Source organism: Octodon degus, unplaced genomic scaffold (assembly GCF_000260255.1).
Source record: "Octodon degus isolate 3935 unplaced genomic scaffold, OctDeg1.0 scaffold00116, whole genome shotgun sequence".
Taxonomy (NCBI): domain Eukaryota; kingdom Metazoa; phylum Chordata; class Mammalia; order Rodentia; family Octodontidae; genus Octodon; species Octodon degus.
The window spans coordinates 6,322,527-6,339,271 of NW_004524692.1; the positions used below are offsets into that span (position 1 = coordinate 6,322,527).

General features: G+C 43.4%; 1 protein-coding gene across 5 annotated transcripts in view; it reads left to right on the top strand.

Moving 5' to 3' along the window:
- Positions 1-15,629, top strand: part of Cd48 (CD48 molecule) — a 24,492-nt gene extending 8,863 nt beyond the window's left edge. For 2 of the 5 annotated variants that reach the window (XR_002817774.1, XR_002817773.1), the window contains exons 2-5: positions 5,486-5,788; positions 10,407-10,676; positions 12,441-12,627; positions 13,205-13,291. Coding sequence is in view for 1 of the 5 variants with exons in the window: in XM_023699872.1 (XP_023555640.1) it covers positions 5,486-5,788; positions 10,407-10,676; positions 13,205-13,284 (653 nt within the window). In the remaining 4 variants the exon portion in view is untranslated. Of the gene's footprint in view, positions 1-5,485; positions 5,789-10,406; positions 10,677-12,440; positions 12,628-13,204; positions 13,758-14,222 lie in introns of those variants that run through there. The other 3 variants (XR_002817775.1, XR_002817776.1, XM_023699872.1) reach the window with 3 other exon arrangements.
- The last annotated feature ends 1,116 nt before the right edge of the window (positions 15,630-16,745 follow it).

The window sequence follows — 16,745 nt, forward strand, 5'->3', positions numbered from 1 at the left end:
TGTGGTGCTGGGGGATTGAACCGCGGTCCCTGATGCTTTTGCTAAGCTTGTTCTAAGTAGGTGCTTTAGACCACTGAGCCATCTCTCCAGCCCCTCTTAGTACAAAATTTAAAGGTCATGAGACTTTTACAATTTCCTCAATACTTCTCCTTAGAGATGCCAGGTGAGTGGCTTTCAGATTGTCCCACCTCATTGTCCCCTTCGTTTTCCTTTGATGAGCTGAATGTCTGGGGTTATATCTTGTTTAGAGGTCTTCTCATTTTTTTCTTTCTTTATTATTTTAGTTTAGTCTTTGTGTTGATACTTGTCAATTGCCTAGGGTATGTAGCTTTTTTGGTAGTATCTAGAACCTTTAGGAAGCGACTACTTCTCAGAGGAGTCTTTCAAGGAGAGCTGGTTTTGCATTTCGAGTCTGTTGTAAGATCCTACCTCTTCAATATGTTGGTTCGATAATGTTCAATAAGGTTCAACATTAGGTTATTTATTTGAGTTCACTTGGGAATTTACTGTTATACTTTCTTTTTATAAAACACCTTTTGCTGTGTCCCATACATTCTGGAATGTAGTATTGGCATTATCATTTAACTGTAGAAACTTCCTGATTTCTTCTTTAATTTAATTTATGACCTATTGGTTATTCAGGAGGGTATTATTTAATTTCCGCATGTCTAGGAAGTTTTAGTGGTTTCTTTTGTTGAGGATGAGAAGTGGCTGCCTGCTTGGCCCAACTCTGGTTCTTTGTCACTGTCCCACATTCATCTCAACATCCTATAATTCCTTCTCTAAAACAGACCATATTTTAAGCCATAGAGCATGTCTCAATGAATACAAAAAAGTTGAAATATCCTCTTATAACCTATCATATCACAACAGAGGTAAACTAGAAATCAACTACAAAATAAAGTCACAGAAACTACACAAACATATGGATATTGATACACTATTGGGTAATCAGTGCGCCAACAGAAATCAGGAAATAAGTTCTAAAATTCCTAGAATTAATCTGGGTGTGGTGGTGCACATCTCTAATCACAACATTCAAGAGGTTACGACAGAAGCAATCACTGTAGATTGTTCCCAGCCTGATCTACACAGTGTCATCCTAACACACTAGTAAATATGATCACCGTATTGAGATGATCACATGGTTTTATTTTTGACTCTTAATATGGTGTATTACATTTATTGATTTGTGTATGTTGAACTATCCCTGTGTCCCTGGGATGAATCATACTTGATCATTGTGTATAATATTATTGGTGATTTGCTACATTCTATTTTCCAGAACTTATTTGAGGATTTTTTAAAATTTATGTTCATTAGTGAGATTGGCCTATTGCTCTCTTTTTTGGTTTGATCTTTTTCTGTTTTTGGCATCAGGGTACTACTTGCTTCCAGGAATAAATTTGGGAGGTTTGCTTCCTTTTCATTTCGTTATCATTTGAGAAATGGTGGTTTTAGATCTTCTCTGAATTTCTTATAGACTTCAGTAGTAAGTCCATTGGCTTTTCATTGTTGGCAAGTTTTTAATTACATCTTCAGTTTCATCAACTGATATTGGTTTATTTTGTATCTTTGTAACTTCTTGATTCAGTTTGGTAATTCATATGTATCTAGGAATCTGACATTTCTTCTGTGTTTTCTATCTTATTAGGATACTGGTTCTCAAAGTAAGTATTAATGATCTTTCAGATTTCTGTGGGATTTGTTGTAATTTCACCCTTTTCATTCCTAATTTCATGGATTTGAGTCTTTCCCTTTTTTGATACAATTGACTAAGGATTTGTCAATTTTATTTAATCTTTTAGAGAAACAACTCTTCAATACATTGATTCTTTTTCATTTCCTTAGTTTCAATTGCATTAATTTCTGCTCTAGTCTTTCTAATTTCCTCCCTCATACAAGCTCTGGGTTTAACTTGCTCTTTTTCTAGAAGCTTGAGGTTCAACAGTAGATTTTTATTTGAGTTCACTTGGGAATTTACTGTTATACTTTCTTTTTATAGAACACCTTTTGTTGTGTCCCATACATTCTAGAATGTAGTATTGGCATTATCATTTAATTGTAGAAACTTCCTGATTTCTTCTTTAACTTAATTTATGACCTACTGGTTATTCAGGAGGGTATTATTTAATTTCCACATGTCTATGAAGTTTTAGTGGTGTCTTTTGCCATTTATTTCCAATTTCATTGGTGTAATAATATGAAGGAAATAATTTTACACCTATAATTTCAGGACTCAGGAGGCTGAGTCAGGAGGATCACTGTGAGTTCAAGACCACCCTGGGCTACAAAGTGAGTTAAAGGCCTTCCTAAACTGCATAGTGAAACCTTGTTTCAATAACTGCCCCCGCCCCGTGCAAAAAAAAAAGTAAAGAAAGAAAGAAAAATAAAAGTCTACTTCAAGGCATGCTTGACATTGGTTGATGGAAGGGGTAGATAAAGCACAGATCCATCTTGATTCACCCCAGCAAACCAGCAGCCTTAGCATTAAGTAGAATTATGGCAGTAGTAGATAATCCTCACAAAACTTGGCCTTTAGTTCCACTGAAGTTCAGGCTGCTTCTGGTTTCCAGCTGTGAAGCTAGGACCTAGCTTTTCAGCCCACAATGCTCTGAGAGACTCCTTAGCTCCCTGCTGGTTTGGACTCAGTTTTGTGATCTTCTTCTGACTTGAACTTGGTTGTGCCTCACCTTGATCCTCAGAGTTGCAAATGGATCCAACCAGCAGCTTTTCTGAGCTCTAGCTTCCACTGGCTCCCTTCAGATATGGCTACCAGTCAATCACCCTCATGTGGTGGGTGGGCACCTGAGCCTGAATAACTCACCATCTGCTGTAGTCCACCCTGTCCACTGCTCCATGCCACTGGTGCATTTCTTCATGGAGGCCTCTGGGGTTGCCAGTAGTTACTGTGCCTCTGCAGGTTCTAGCCACTCCTCCTACACCATGAGCCAGGGCCCATGGAGGAAGCACTGCTTGGCCCCTCCTTTCTCTGAGTAGTAGTCCCTCTCTTTGCTCTCCCCATAGGCTCTAATTCTCACCTCTGATCCTTGCTGCATCCCAGGGACCCATTTCCCTCCTCCTCTCTTCCTCACGTTGCTATATTCCAGCATCGGGTTTCCAGATATCAGGCAGGCTGCTGCTCACCATTCTACCATCTTCCCACAATATCAAGTAGAATAAGCCAGACACGGAAATTGAAATATTGCATGGTTTCTCTTATACAAGAAACCTAACACCTATGTAAATAAAAGAGAAAATTAGAGATGGTAAAAAACAAAAAGGCAGACTTATTGCAGAGAGGGAAAGGCATCAGAACAGGGAGGAGGGAGGGTAGGAAGAGGGAAAAAGAGATCAACAATGATTAAAATATGCTGCATCCATGCACTAATCCCCTAAAACAAATGTAATCATTATTTATCACAAATTAGTAGAAACCAAAAAGCTCTGAGTGAGTAGCTTGGTGCAAAGGCCCTGCGTTCAATCTCCAAGAACAGAAAAGAAGCCGGGGGAGGGGGGGGAGAGGGTGGACAAAATTTAATTCAGTTAGAGTAAAAAAAGAAATCTCAATATGATACATTTTTGAAGTGAGAAAATATTACATCAAGCATGAAAAATAGCATGAACTTTAAAATTAATTAAACATTTTCATGCTTCTATAGTACCTTGCCACTGAATAGCTCTGGCTCCTGATTTCTTCAAATCTTGTTTCTTTCCCACCCCAAACCTCTTGCCATATTCCTCCAGATTGGCAGCAGCAGCCTTCCTGATGTCATTTTTCAGCCAAACCACTAACAGTACCCACCCAGGAGAACCGCACTCTAAACATTTCCTGGTTCTAGTTCCCCTTAGCCAGATCTTAAGACACCCACAAGTGTGACACAAACAACCCAAGTAGAGCTAAGAGGAAGGGGATGTTGGATTTGAAAGAGGCAGTGGCTTAATTTTGTGTTAAAAACATAATGCTTTCTGAAACATACTGGCACCTAAATGTACTGCTGGGACCCCCATGGGAGCACTGAAAGGACCCTGGGGACCCAGTTCCATCACTTCTGCAGTACCTGCCTCTGACCCAAACTTGGTCTCCCAATAGTTCTACTTTCTTACCTCCTAACAACTTGTTAATAAGTTGTGAAAATACACAGTATCAGAGTCATTTTCACAAGAAAAAATTTACGTTGTCAATATAGTTAAACTGTCTTTATTTGCTTTCCATAATTCATTCTCCCTCTCCTTCCCCCTCTTCCTTGCCGCCTCTCCCCTGTGTCTCTGCACCCTTTCCCCTTTCTCATTCCACATCATCCACTCTGGCCTCATCTCCACTGTTTAAATATAGCAAAGACACTGGTTCTAGTTCCCCTTAGCCAGATCTTAAGACACCCACAAGTATGACACAAGCAACCCAAGTAGAGCTAAGAGGAAGGGGATGTTGGATTTGGAAGAGGCAGGGCCACCACAGGGCCCAGTCCTCTAGCTCTTCCTTCTACCTGTGTTCTATTACCCTAGATATCTGCTGGCTCTTTCTCGCCTCCAAATCCTTGCTCAGCTATGTCCTACTAATCTCAACCTCTTCTAGCATTCATGAGTTCTCTTACTGTGGTCTACACTTCATCTTTATTATAGTAATTATAGTTATTTAAAATGCTATATATTTATTGTATATATTGCTTATATTAATGTTAGTTCAAGAATCTTTGCTCTTTAATGCATTAGCATATTCCAACTGACCTCAAATAGTGCCTACTACATGGTTCTCAATAAATATTAGGTTATAAACATCATTTGAGGCTGGGGATATAGCTCGGTGGCTCAAGTGCCTATCTGGAAAGTGCAAGGTCCTGAGTTTGATCGCTGGTACCAAAAAAAAAAAAAAAAAAAAAAAAAAAAAAAAAAAAAAAAAAAAAAAAAATTGAACATCCTTTAACTCACGTTAGTAGTCAGGTCCTCTAAAGAGATTTTTTTTTAAAGTATTTCCTCCACTCCCACCGCCCCCCCCCCACCACATCCTGGAGAGCTTATGTTTATCTTTATTATAGAAACCAAGATTTCATATTGAAATTTGTTTTTGTATCTGTCCCATATTAGTGCATTAAATCTTTTAGCATAAGATCATGTCCTAGGTCTGTTATGCCACTAGGCATCTATATTGTTATTACTGAACTAAATTGAACAGAAACCCAGAAAGGAATCATGACTTATCATCAACTCATTTGAAAATCTATAGGTATGAAGGTAAACAAGAGAGCCCAGGTCAACTCTGTGTCACTTTTCTTTACTGTCTGAGGGTAGATCTTGATAATTATAAGCAGCATCCCCTAACCCCTATGCATACTTCTCAAGCTACAACTTTCACCGAATTACTGATCGGAGGACAAGACCTCAAGGTGAAGAAGGTACTCCTCTCCCCCTGGCAGAAATCCCTTCCTCCTTCCCACAGGGTGGCGCTCCTCTCTAGGGCATGTCTCACTCTGCCTCTCACTGACAGGTCACTCAGAGAAGATCGCGGGCGTCTCAGGCAGCAATGTGACTCTGCAGAGCTCCAGGAAGCTGCTGGATAAATACTCTCACGGCACCTGGTTTTACACTACCAACCAGAAGATTGTGGAGTGGGACTCAAGTGGCATTAACTACTTCAATACTAGATTTAAGCACAGGGTCAGACTTGATCCTCAGAGTCATGCACTGCACATCTATAACGTCGAGAAACAGGACAGTAGTACCTACCTCTTGAGGTTATCAAACGAGGGTGGATCTGAAGCTCAGACCAGCATAACCTTGGAGGTGCTTGGTGAGTTGGAGAAACCAAGTGGCAAGTCCCCACTCCAGGGCCCTGGGTGGACCACTTCCTGGGGCTCCTGGGAACACTGTCTGGGAGAAGGAGCAGAGAGTCTCAGGACAGCCTTAATCCATTTCACCTGAGGCCCAGTCTTCTCAGGAGTAGGTCCGGACCATCAGATCCTCCCAGACTCTTTCTTTTCTATTTCTTTCCTTCCGTCCTATAATGAATTCATATCCATTCTGAATTTATATTAATTATATTTCTGATCTTGGACTTCAGACTTATGGGAAAAGATATAAAAAAATTACATATGAGGCAGGAGATGTTATGGAGAGATTTTTTTTTTAACCTATTTGGATGAGTGTGACAAGAAAGTTCCACAGAAAGCTCCAGCCTAACCAGTGTATAAGAAATAAGGTCTGAAGCATTCTTCCTGGAGTCAGATAGACCTGGGTTCAAAGCTCTGGTTAAGTGAACTAGGCCAGGTACAGAAAGACAATTATCATATGTTCTCACTCACTTTTGGAAGTAAAAAATGTAGATCTCATAGTAGAGAGAAGGATCGTTAATTTCTATCTAACTACTAGTTAGCTTTTACTAGTTAGTGTCTAGTTAGCTTTTAGTTAACCTCCAGCAGAAGCTAAGCAGGAGAGAAAGAGAGAAAGAGAGAGAGAGAGAGAGAGAGAGAGAGAGAGAGAGAGAGAGAGACAGAGAGACAGAGACAGAGACAGAGACAGAGACACAGAGAGGAGCTTGGATAGTAAGTACCAAATACGATCACACAACCCAAAGAAAGCACTCACTGAGCTACATCTCTGGCCCTTTTTGTTTTATTTTGAAACAGGGTCTCACTAAGTCACCCAGGCTGACTCAGGACTTCCAATGCTCCTACCTCAGCCTCTCAAGGAGCTGGGTTCATAGGCTGTGCCTCTATGCTTAGCCTATTTGTTAGGTATTTGATAGTTATTAAAGTTCATAGATTCCTGACATAGATAGGACAATGCACCACATCAGACTTGTAAACCCAGCACTTCGGGAGGGTGAGGTAGGAGGATCCCAATTTTGACCGTAACCTTGGACAGTTGGGCAGATAAGTGAGACCCTGCTTAAGATTAAAAGAGTGGAAGATGTAGGAATGTTGGAAATGTGCAAAGGTCCTTGAGTTCAATTCCCAGTACTCCAATTTAATAATTAAGTAAATGTTTGAGGAGATAAATACTAATTATCCTGATTTAATCCTTCCCAATTACATATATGTATCAAATTATCATACCATACCCAATAAGTATGTAAAGTTATTGTCTATTAAAACAAAACCAAAAGCAATAACAGAAAACATCTCTGATCAAACACAAATGACCAAGAAGTTATTTTAATAAACCAGGAGCAACTCAAACAGTACAATAGAGCCAAGAAGGAATAAATCAGAAAAATACTGAGAACCAGGGCCAGGTGAAAGAGTTTGTGCAGGGGCTGGGGAGATAGCTCGGCAGTCTAAGTGCCTGCCTGGCAAGTGGAGGACCTGGGTTCTAATCCTGGTACCACATGCCGTGCCAGCACTGGAACTCTGGGCGCTGAGTCAGTGAACCTGAGTGTGGTGGTGCACACCTGTAATCCCAGCACTGGGGAGGCTAAGACAGGAGGGTCACTATGACTCTGAGCTGTGTAGTGAGACCCTGTGTGGAAAAAATAAAGAAAGAATAAGGGGAAAAAAAAAAAGAATTTGTGGAGAGTGGCTCTGGATTCCTGTCATTCACATGACTTATCTCTCAAAATTTAGATTTTTTTTCCTTTGAGTTTAAGTTCCCAGAGCGATGGGATAAGAGAGAAAGCAATGTGTCCGAGTTGGTTCAAGTCTGTGTATCTGATCTAGACTTTTGTGGCCAAAAGGATCAAGTAATAGTGTGGAAATGAGGCTCCTGGGAAGGCTTCCATGGTTTGGGGCAGGTAGCAAAAGAGGTTGATGGCTTTTCACCACGGACCCTTGAGCTCCTCAGCATACTATAAAGCATGCTCTCTTTTCAAGGTATAATGAGAATCAAAGTGAAGAATCAAAGTGGAGAAAACACTTTAAAAACGCTAACACAGTGCCGAAAAAGTGTTAAATACATTCAGGCCCTCCTCTCACTGTCTCCATATTATGTGGCTGGGCGCACAAGATGCCTGGGGACAGGAATGTTTCTTGCCATGATATTCTCTCCAAGATCAAAAATAGAGAAAGTAATCAGACACAAACACCCTTATTAGTATTCCATTCATCAGCACCTGTAATTTCTGTAGTGTAAATACTTCCACTAAAGTTGATTCCAAGTCCCTAGAGCTTTCCATAGTCAGCTTGCATTCCTGAATATCTAGAAGTCCACACACTGGCTCAGCCCCAGCACACCCTGCTTGAGGGTAAGATCCCCAGCATGCGATTAGCACGAGGATGGTGTTCCCATTCAGCCCAGACATTTGTGATGGTTCAAATGGGGCACCCTGGAATCAAACCATCCTAACAGGTTCAATAAATACCATTGACAAATCTGTGTTGGAGATGGTGAGAAATGTACAAGGAGTGTAAGACAGGAGGCGAGAACATAGGAAATAGTGGCAACAAAAGCAGTTAAGCAGATTGTTCAAGGCTGAGCGTGGTTACCCATACCCGTAACTTCATCTATTAGGAAGCAGGAGGTAGGGTTGAAAATTCAAGGCCAGCATGAGCAACTTACCTCAACTCTGTCTTAAAATACAAAATAAAAATTCCCAGGGGGGCCGGGGATATAGCTCAGTGGATAAGCGCCTTCCTGGCAAGCTCACGATCCTGAGTTTGATCCCCAGTACTGGAAAAAGAAATTCCTGAGGAGGTAACTTAGTGATAGAGCAACTGCTGAGTTCACTAGGCTCAATCCCTAGTATCAGGAGAAAACAAACAAGCAAACAGTTCATTGTGTTGTTTCAGATGGAGCATAAAAGAAATGGCAGGGAGACTGGACTAAACTAGCTATAGGGGACTCGGGAGCCTTGTCTTGCTCTGAGTACTGAGCCATGGGGCTGGGGAGATGGCTCAGTAGAATAAGTGCTTGCCTGGCAAACACAAGAGCCTGAGTTCAATCCCCAGTTCCACAAAAATAAATAAAAACATATCTGAGTGCTGAGCCACAGACACTTACCATATTTAGTAAGAACTACAAACAGGCTAAAGCATGTATAAGACTGACTTTTGTGAAAACAGATTACTTATCTGTCTTGCCTTCTGGCATCCATCAAACTCTAAGTTTATGCAAGACTAATCAATCACATCCCAGGTGCAGGACCAAAGTGCAGGCAGGGCTGCTCCAAGCTTGCACCGTGATCTGCGGTTTGCCATGACCTTGCTTACCAGCTTGCTGGTGTCACAAGTGACAGCTTTTGTTCCTTGCTCCATAGGGACAGCAAGCTTTTGGCTTATATCTCCACAACAGTATGTGAGAGAAATCCAGCAGTGTGAGATGGCTTCCACAAGCGATGAAACTTGCATCCGAGAGGCCATATTGGAAGAGCGCCTGTAGACTCCCAACACATACAGTGCAGCCACAAGCTCTGACCTGTTCAGTTCTCTGCCACATTCTAATCCTCTGAGAACTGAGCCGCACTGATTTGGCAAGTATTTTATCATTGACTGGAATGAAGAGAGTCCAGAAGATTTTAGGCAATCTAGACCTCAGTGAAAAAGAACCGGATACTGAGATTTCCTCTTGTCACATCTGGCAGCAGAACAATGGCAGCAACGTCATCATAGCTTTCCTCATGCATACAAGACTTGCACCCTACCGAAAGCATTTCTCCAATGACAATGTCATTTTGCCTTATCAACATTGTATCATGAGGGCATTTTTCAGGTTAAGTTTGCGGAAGTTGACTACAGTGCTTAATGCCACTTCACAAGAGCCATACCAAGGGCCCAGGCTAGTCATACTCCAAAGTTAGTACATTGTCCTTCCCACCTCATAACTTCTTTATCCATCTATTTATCCATCCGTTAGCCAATCGTAGAATATCTACTATGTGGCAGACACAGCGCTAGACCTTGAGGTACCAAGGCTAACAATCACCACTGGCATGTGTTGGGGTGCCAGGAGGTCCTTTTCTGTTCCCTGGCATTTCCTGGGGTCACTGTGCAAAGGACTTTGCTGGGTGTAGGCTGCTACGTCTTACCTTGGGGCTCTCCTAAATCTGAACTTGAGAATTCTCAGGGGACAGACTGGCCACAAGGTGCCAACTATGGACCATTGCTGGAGAACGGGAATCTCAGATAGCTGTGATACCAAGCGTGACCCTAGCTGCTGTCTTAGCCTGCAGGATGCTGCCCTTTGCGGCTCGTAAGAGACCATCACCTCATTTTGTGCCTGGTTGCAAGCATGTGGTGGACCCTGGCTCCCCCTTGTGGATGAAGCCTAGCACCACCTCCAAGGAGTAGGTCTTGGCCTAGGAAGCCTCCCAAAGTCAAAGCTGCTCACTGGCTCCCTCTGTAGGAACCTCTTCTCCAGGACACTGCCTCCCACGACACTCACAGCCACTTCTCTGGTTCTCTTGGGATGGTGTTGGCTAAATACCTCATAAATTGTAAGTCCATTGCCTCATTTTATAATACTCCTCTCATTTTCAGATCCTGTACCCAACTTTACAATAAAAATTGAGATGAAGAAGGAAGTGGGTGACAACTGCTATATGAATCTATCCTGTGACATACCAGACCCTTCTGTTGACTACATTTGGTATAAAGACTCAGGGCCCTTTCCAAAGGAGCTCCACAGAAGCGTGCTTGAGGTCAACCTTACATCATCGCACAGGCAGTCCAAGTTTTACACCTGTCAAATTAGCAATGCTATCAGCAGCAAAAACGACACAGTCTACTTCCATCCACCCTGTAATCTAGGTAAGAATAACCCCCAGAGGGCTGAAGTAAGCATGGCCTCTGGTTTCATTTGATTGAAGAAAGTTGTGGGATGCTACTCGGCCATCTGCCACAGGATGTGGTGGAGAATCCCAAAGGCATCTGGGTGCAAGGGAGGCTCGGGTTCCGTGACTGGCTCTGCCCCCTCTCAGCAAACTCGCCTCACCCTTGACGAGTGCCATGGTTAGATGCAGGATCTCCGATGCTCACTTTCCTCCCCTGCTCTCACAACATACTGTCCTAGGATGTGAGGCCTGGGGGCTATAGGACAGACTGAGACATCCAAGAAGCAATGAGGACACAGGGCACATGAAGCACAGTCCAGACACTGTCAAGCAGACACCTGGAGCAGTTTCCTCTGGACAGCCTGCAGCAGTGAGGAAAAGGGAAAAGTAGATAAGCTGAGAAAGGTCGGCAAACAGGGGTGATGGCCCTCATCCCCAGCTAGGTTCGCACTCTGTGGTGAACGTAGGAAGCAAATGCTGGGTTTTGTGTTTCTGATTCCGTTGCACATTTCAGAGGATCCATTTGCCAGACCATCACTCCTGTCTCCAGCTCAGCCACAGGTGCTAGAGCAGGCCAGCTTGGGATATGGGTTTTTCAGTCAGTCATACCTGAGGTCAGTGTGGATATTGTCACTCACATACTAACAAAGCTACTCAGCTACTCTAATCTATGTTAAATAAAAGACAAAACAATGGCTCTTATCTCATGGTTTACGAAGAATAATACAGTATGTGCAAACTACCTGCCACTGTGCCTGACAAGTCCTCAGTGACAGGTGGCTAAATTAGGCTTAGTTCCTTTAACTCTGGAGACACTTGGACTCAAGGGACCCCTTATAAATCTGAATCACAGTCCCTACACTTCAGGCCCCAATTCCTCCACACCACTGAAGTGACACCCCTGAGCCCTGGCCACCACATTCTTCCACAGTCTCTCATAGTTGTGGTGTTCTGTCTGTCCTGTCCTACCACAGGGATCCGGGTTCCTGGGACATTATTGTCTCATGGTCTTCTGGGTTTCGTCTTCCCTTTCACCCATACTAATGTCTTTTCTTTCCTGGTTTGTTTGTTTTTTTTTAATACTGACTAAACCCAGGCCTTCACACTGAGCCACCTCCTCAATCCTTTTTAAAATTTATTCTTTTGAAATAAGGTTTCTCTAAGCTGCTAAATTGCCCAAGTTCAAACTTGGAATCTCCTACTTCATCCTCCCAGAAAACTCTCCAAGTGCTGGCATCACAGGCTTGGGCCACCACTCCAAACTCACTTGGGCTGATTTCTTGACCTGTTTCCACAGTTGAGCTATGGGATCCATATGCTGTTCCCCTCCCCCCACCTAACAGTTAGGCTTTACATTAGGTATCCCCAAAGGCCTTAGGTGCTCATGATTGGGGTTTCGGAAGGTGGCTGAATCATGGCGCAACATAGGTGACCTGCTGTCACAAGGCAGGGTCTGGTCAGCAGAGGTGGTCACTGAGGACCTGACCTGGAGGGATGCATGTCTCCCTTCTGGGCTCTCCCCTTAGTCTTCTGCTTCCTGGCTGCCTGGTGTGAACCGCTCGCCTCCACTGTCCCTTGAACCATGCCTTCCTGCTTTGGAGCCAGTTAACTAAACACTAAAAACATGAGCTGAAATGAACTTCTCCTTTTTTAAGTTGAGGGTGTCTATTACTGTGTCCCAGTGACCAGAAAAGCTACTAAGACACCAATGAGCTGCTCACATTGTTATAACCTCTCCCAGGATTATGTCTTGCTCTTCTGCTACCAGAAAGCCGGTTGATGGGCAGTGCGGGTGCTGTTTCCACATTTATACCACATTCTGAGATCCAGAAAAAGGAAGAAGTGCAACCCTGTCCCTTATAAAATGGGGATGACTGCTCATCTGTAGAGAGGAGAAAAGCCATAACATATCCATTTGAGGGAAGGAGGTAAAGCAGTCTTGCTACTTTTAGTCACCAAAATTAACCTAGAAAACACCCTTCATCTCCCTTTCTCTTAGATCACTAGTCCCTTTGTATGATTTCATCTCTTTTTCTTTCTTCCATTCTTTTTTCCCCTTTATTTCCTTTCCTGTCTCTCTGTTTCCTTTCAATTTACCTCACAGTACATGTGGTTAGTGGGGTGGAGAAACAAGGAGAGGACATGGCCCCTCCATCCTTCAAGTCAGCTGAGCGTAGCATTACAGGGTCGTGTGGGTCTACATCCAGCCCTTTGCCCTCTCTCATTGCTATCCTGCACATGAGGCCGATTCCTTCCAGGCCTGTAGATATGTCAAGGTAACTTTCAAGCACAGAACTCAGATAAGCCATTGATTTGTAAGGGATTTCTGCACTCTTTATACTTTATGCGCAGAGAACTTGGTCCCTTGCAGAAAAGAGAAAACTGGAATTGGATTCTGAAAGGAGTTCCTATCCATGCTTTTAAGTTCCCAAGCCAATGTTCAGGACTCCTGCCCTTCTCAGTCAAGACAATGAAGGATTTGGGCTTTTTCTTTTTGCCTTTCAGAGCGATCCTCTGGAGTGATCCCTATCGTACATTGGTTAGTGGCCTTGATACCCATCATTCCTGTCCTCCTACTCACCTGAAATGACTCTTCCAACTCAAGAAGGAAACTTCCAGGCCAGACAAGCCTGCCTTCATCAGCAACCATGACCCCAGTCTGGCCCAAAGCTTCAACCGTATGGGATGAGACCACATACATTATGGAAGTCCTGAGCCAATGACTCACTTCATAGCCCCGTGCTCCACAAACTTATTGATAACTTGACTGCATTAAGAGACTCCTGGAGGCTTGATTGTGGGGACCTTAGACTCATCGATGGACCAAGCCATGATATTCACGGCTGAATGTACCTTTAGGAGGTGGGGCCCCCATGGAGGTGCCACTGCAGTGTGCCTGCTGCTCCTTCCCTGTGCTCTGATCCCTGTCTGCTATCAAGTGACAAGTTTTTACTCCATTATACACCTTTGTCGTGAAATTTCTGCCTTTGGAGCCAACTGATCATGGATGAAACCTAGGAAAGTGTGATCCCAAATAAACCTCTCTCTTTTATTTTTATTTATTTATTGGTATTTTAGGGAAGGATCTACAGGGTGTTCAGGGCCTCACTATTAGGTCAGACTCATAGTGATCTGCCTGTTTACAGCCTCTCAAAAGCTAGGAGTACCACACGGAGTTTCAGTCGCAGACTCAGCTTGCCCTGGGGGTGGGGCCAGCTCAGCAGGCCTGGGGATTGAAACCCAGCCCCTGCCCCTGCTTGCAGGCGCTTTAATCCACTGAGCTATTTGGCCGGCCCTAAACTTCTTCTTTCTAAGTTGTGTGTATCATGCATTTTGTCCCAATGACAGGAAAGCTGATCAATAAAATCCCATAGTTGCTTTTCAACACATGAGCATAAATATATACATGTATATAGATACACAATCACTCTTCAGAACCAAAATATGTGACCACATTGTGCTAGTACATTCTCTTTTAAATTGCTATTTATTTACTTTTCATGGTGCTGGTGATCAAACCCAGAGTCTCATGTGCGCAAGGCAAAAGCGCTGCCATTGCACAACCATTGTCTTCTTCTTACTTAAGCAGCTGATGTGACCATCACAGTGGATTCTTGAATTGATCCAAAGCTGTCAGACAGCACCATCAGCATGGACAGACTGGAACACAGGGAAGAGCCTGGGATTGTGGGCCCCGTGTCTCAGTGCAGCTAAGGAATTAAATTGTTCTCCCTCTGAGCTTTGTTCCAACATCTGTCAAACCTGAGGTTCCTGCTCTCCCGTTCCCCTCTCTCCACACCTTCCCTGAGGACCTGAGTTCTCCCTTCTCTTCTTGTCGCATGGCTGCACGAGCCATTCTTCAAGTCTTAGCTGAATCATGGATCCAGTGAAAACACCAAATGGAAGCCAAAGTTCTCTGCAGGGTCTCCTGTAATAAACAGGCAGGAGTCCCCCAGCCCACTCTGTGAAACACCCAGAACTTCTGCTCCCTGTCTTCTCCTTTTGACTGCAGAGCTGGGAGGTCACTGATGAATGCTCTCTCTCTTCAAGGAGCTGGCCACTATGGGCTGCTTTTTCCTCAAATCACCCCATTCTCTCCCACCTCTCCTTTTATTGTCACAAAGAAGCATCCCCCATTTCCTCTGAGACAGAGGTGATGCTATGTGTTTACCAAACTCTTTGGTTTTCACTTTGACTGGGAGAAAAATTATTTTTGGCAGAAACCTTAGCATCTGACTGGGATCAATTGTTTGGTTACCAATCAAGTAATTGACTGTCACAAAAAAGAGGCGAGCAGAATCAGTGTGGTGGGAAGGAAGGGAGTCTGGGAAGCAGGAAGCCTGGGTTTGAGCCACTCTGGGAAAGCAGCTGCCAGTCCACACTGCACATGCTTAATAAAGCCTGGATTTTGCCTGATATCAGAAGGCGGCCAGAGCTCCCTAAGACACCTCCCGGCCCTAAGCCCAGCCTGCAGGCCCGTCTGCACATCAGTTCTCCTCAGCCTGTACTCTTCAGTCAGGCTGCCTCAGCCTCCTTTTGGGAAATTGTTCTTGTTCCACTTTCCTCACTTTTCTTCATGGAGGAGAAGTTTCTCTCAAAACACACACACACACACACACACACACACACACACACACACACTCAGGAACACATTTCCTAGCATCACATATTAGTTCTAATACCTTGGAAACCTCAGGCAAATACCTTGCAGGCCATAGGCACCAACTCTTCCTGCCTCTCTCATCTCTCAGGGTAGTATCAGATATATAATTTTGAGGAATCGTACAGAAAGAAAATGTGGGTCCTTAGTTCAAAATGCAGGAGGAAAGTACTATCAAAGATACTGATGGATATGGTGGTATATGACTGTAATCTCAGCACTCTGAGAGGCTGAGTTAAAAGGATCTCAAATTCAGCCCAGTCTGGACAACTTAGTCACTTATCAAGATCCTGACTCAAAATAAAAAAATAAAACTGAGTAGGGAAACTGTGAAGGCCTTGGGTTCAAACCCCAGCATCCCTCACACACACACTTAGAAAGGTTAAAGCTTTTTCCTTTCTTCTACCAATTCGCTTCCTCCTTGAGGTGGTCTATTTTATTTGCCCTTCAATATTATTGTAAGTCAAAATAAACAAATAAAAATTTTAATTATCCTCATGAATTGTACTGTCTGCATGGTGTGATGCTAACTGATAACATAAGCACAGAAGGATTCCAGTTGCATGTGGAATTGATATAGGGAGAAAAACTGATCTCAGGTGGGTGACCTCCAAATGATACAGGGAACCTCCAAATCATATGGGGGGAAAATGATCTCCTGTCCTGAAATGTACCTGGGATGAGTTCATGTTCTCTAAAACTGAATAATTAATTTTTGGAACAAATGGAGGTTATGAGCAGAATAAATTTATTGGGGGGAAAGAAAGCTCCTGTCTGAGAGAGGGACATGAGGGGGGCCTGAGCAGGTTGTCTGGAAGCTATCTCTTCCTGGGACTTTTATAGAGTAAAACCATGTGGTGAGGTGGGTCTAAAGTGGTGGAGAACATGGGAACTTGCGTAGGTGGGCATGAGGTGGGACAAAACTATGGCAAATCAATGACATGACAAGAATCATTGCTCAGGTAAAATGGATTAAATCCAGGACCAAATGAAGAAGTGAGTCACATAGCAAGCGGGCATGAATGTAGAGCAGGACTTTATCAGGTAGCCATCCAGTAGTAGTCAGATTACTGATTCTTCTGGCTCTCTCTAGGTGATGATCAATCTCGGATGCCAATCTTTAGGGGGGTTGGCATTTGTTTGATCTTTGGTCTTTAGGTCTGGCTAACAGCAGGAGCATCTGTCCCTTCCATAGTTGTAAGGTATCTTGTCTTCTGTGTTACCTCCTTCGAGGGCCTGGCCCTGTCTGAATGCCTATAATATTTCTATCTAATTTGGCTTCCTGCAACAGAATCATTGAAATCACTCATGTTGTATTTTGTAGCTCATGGATGCATTTGTAGTTCTTTCTTACCAAAATGGTATAAACCTTGAGAAATCTAACTT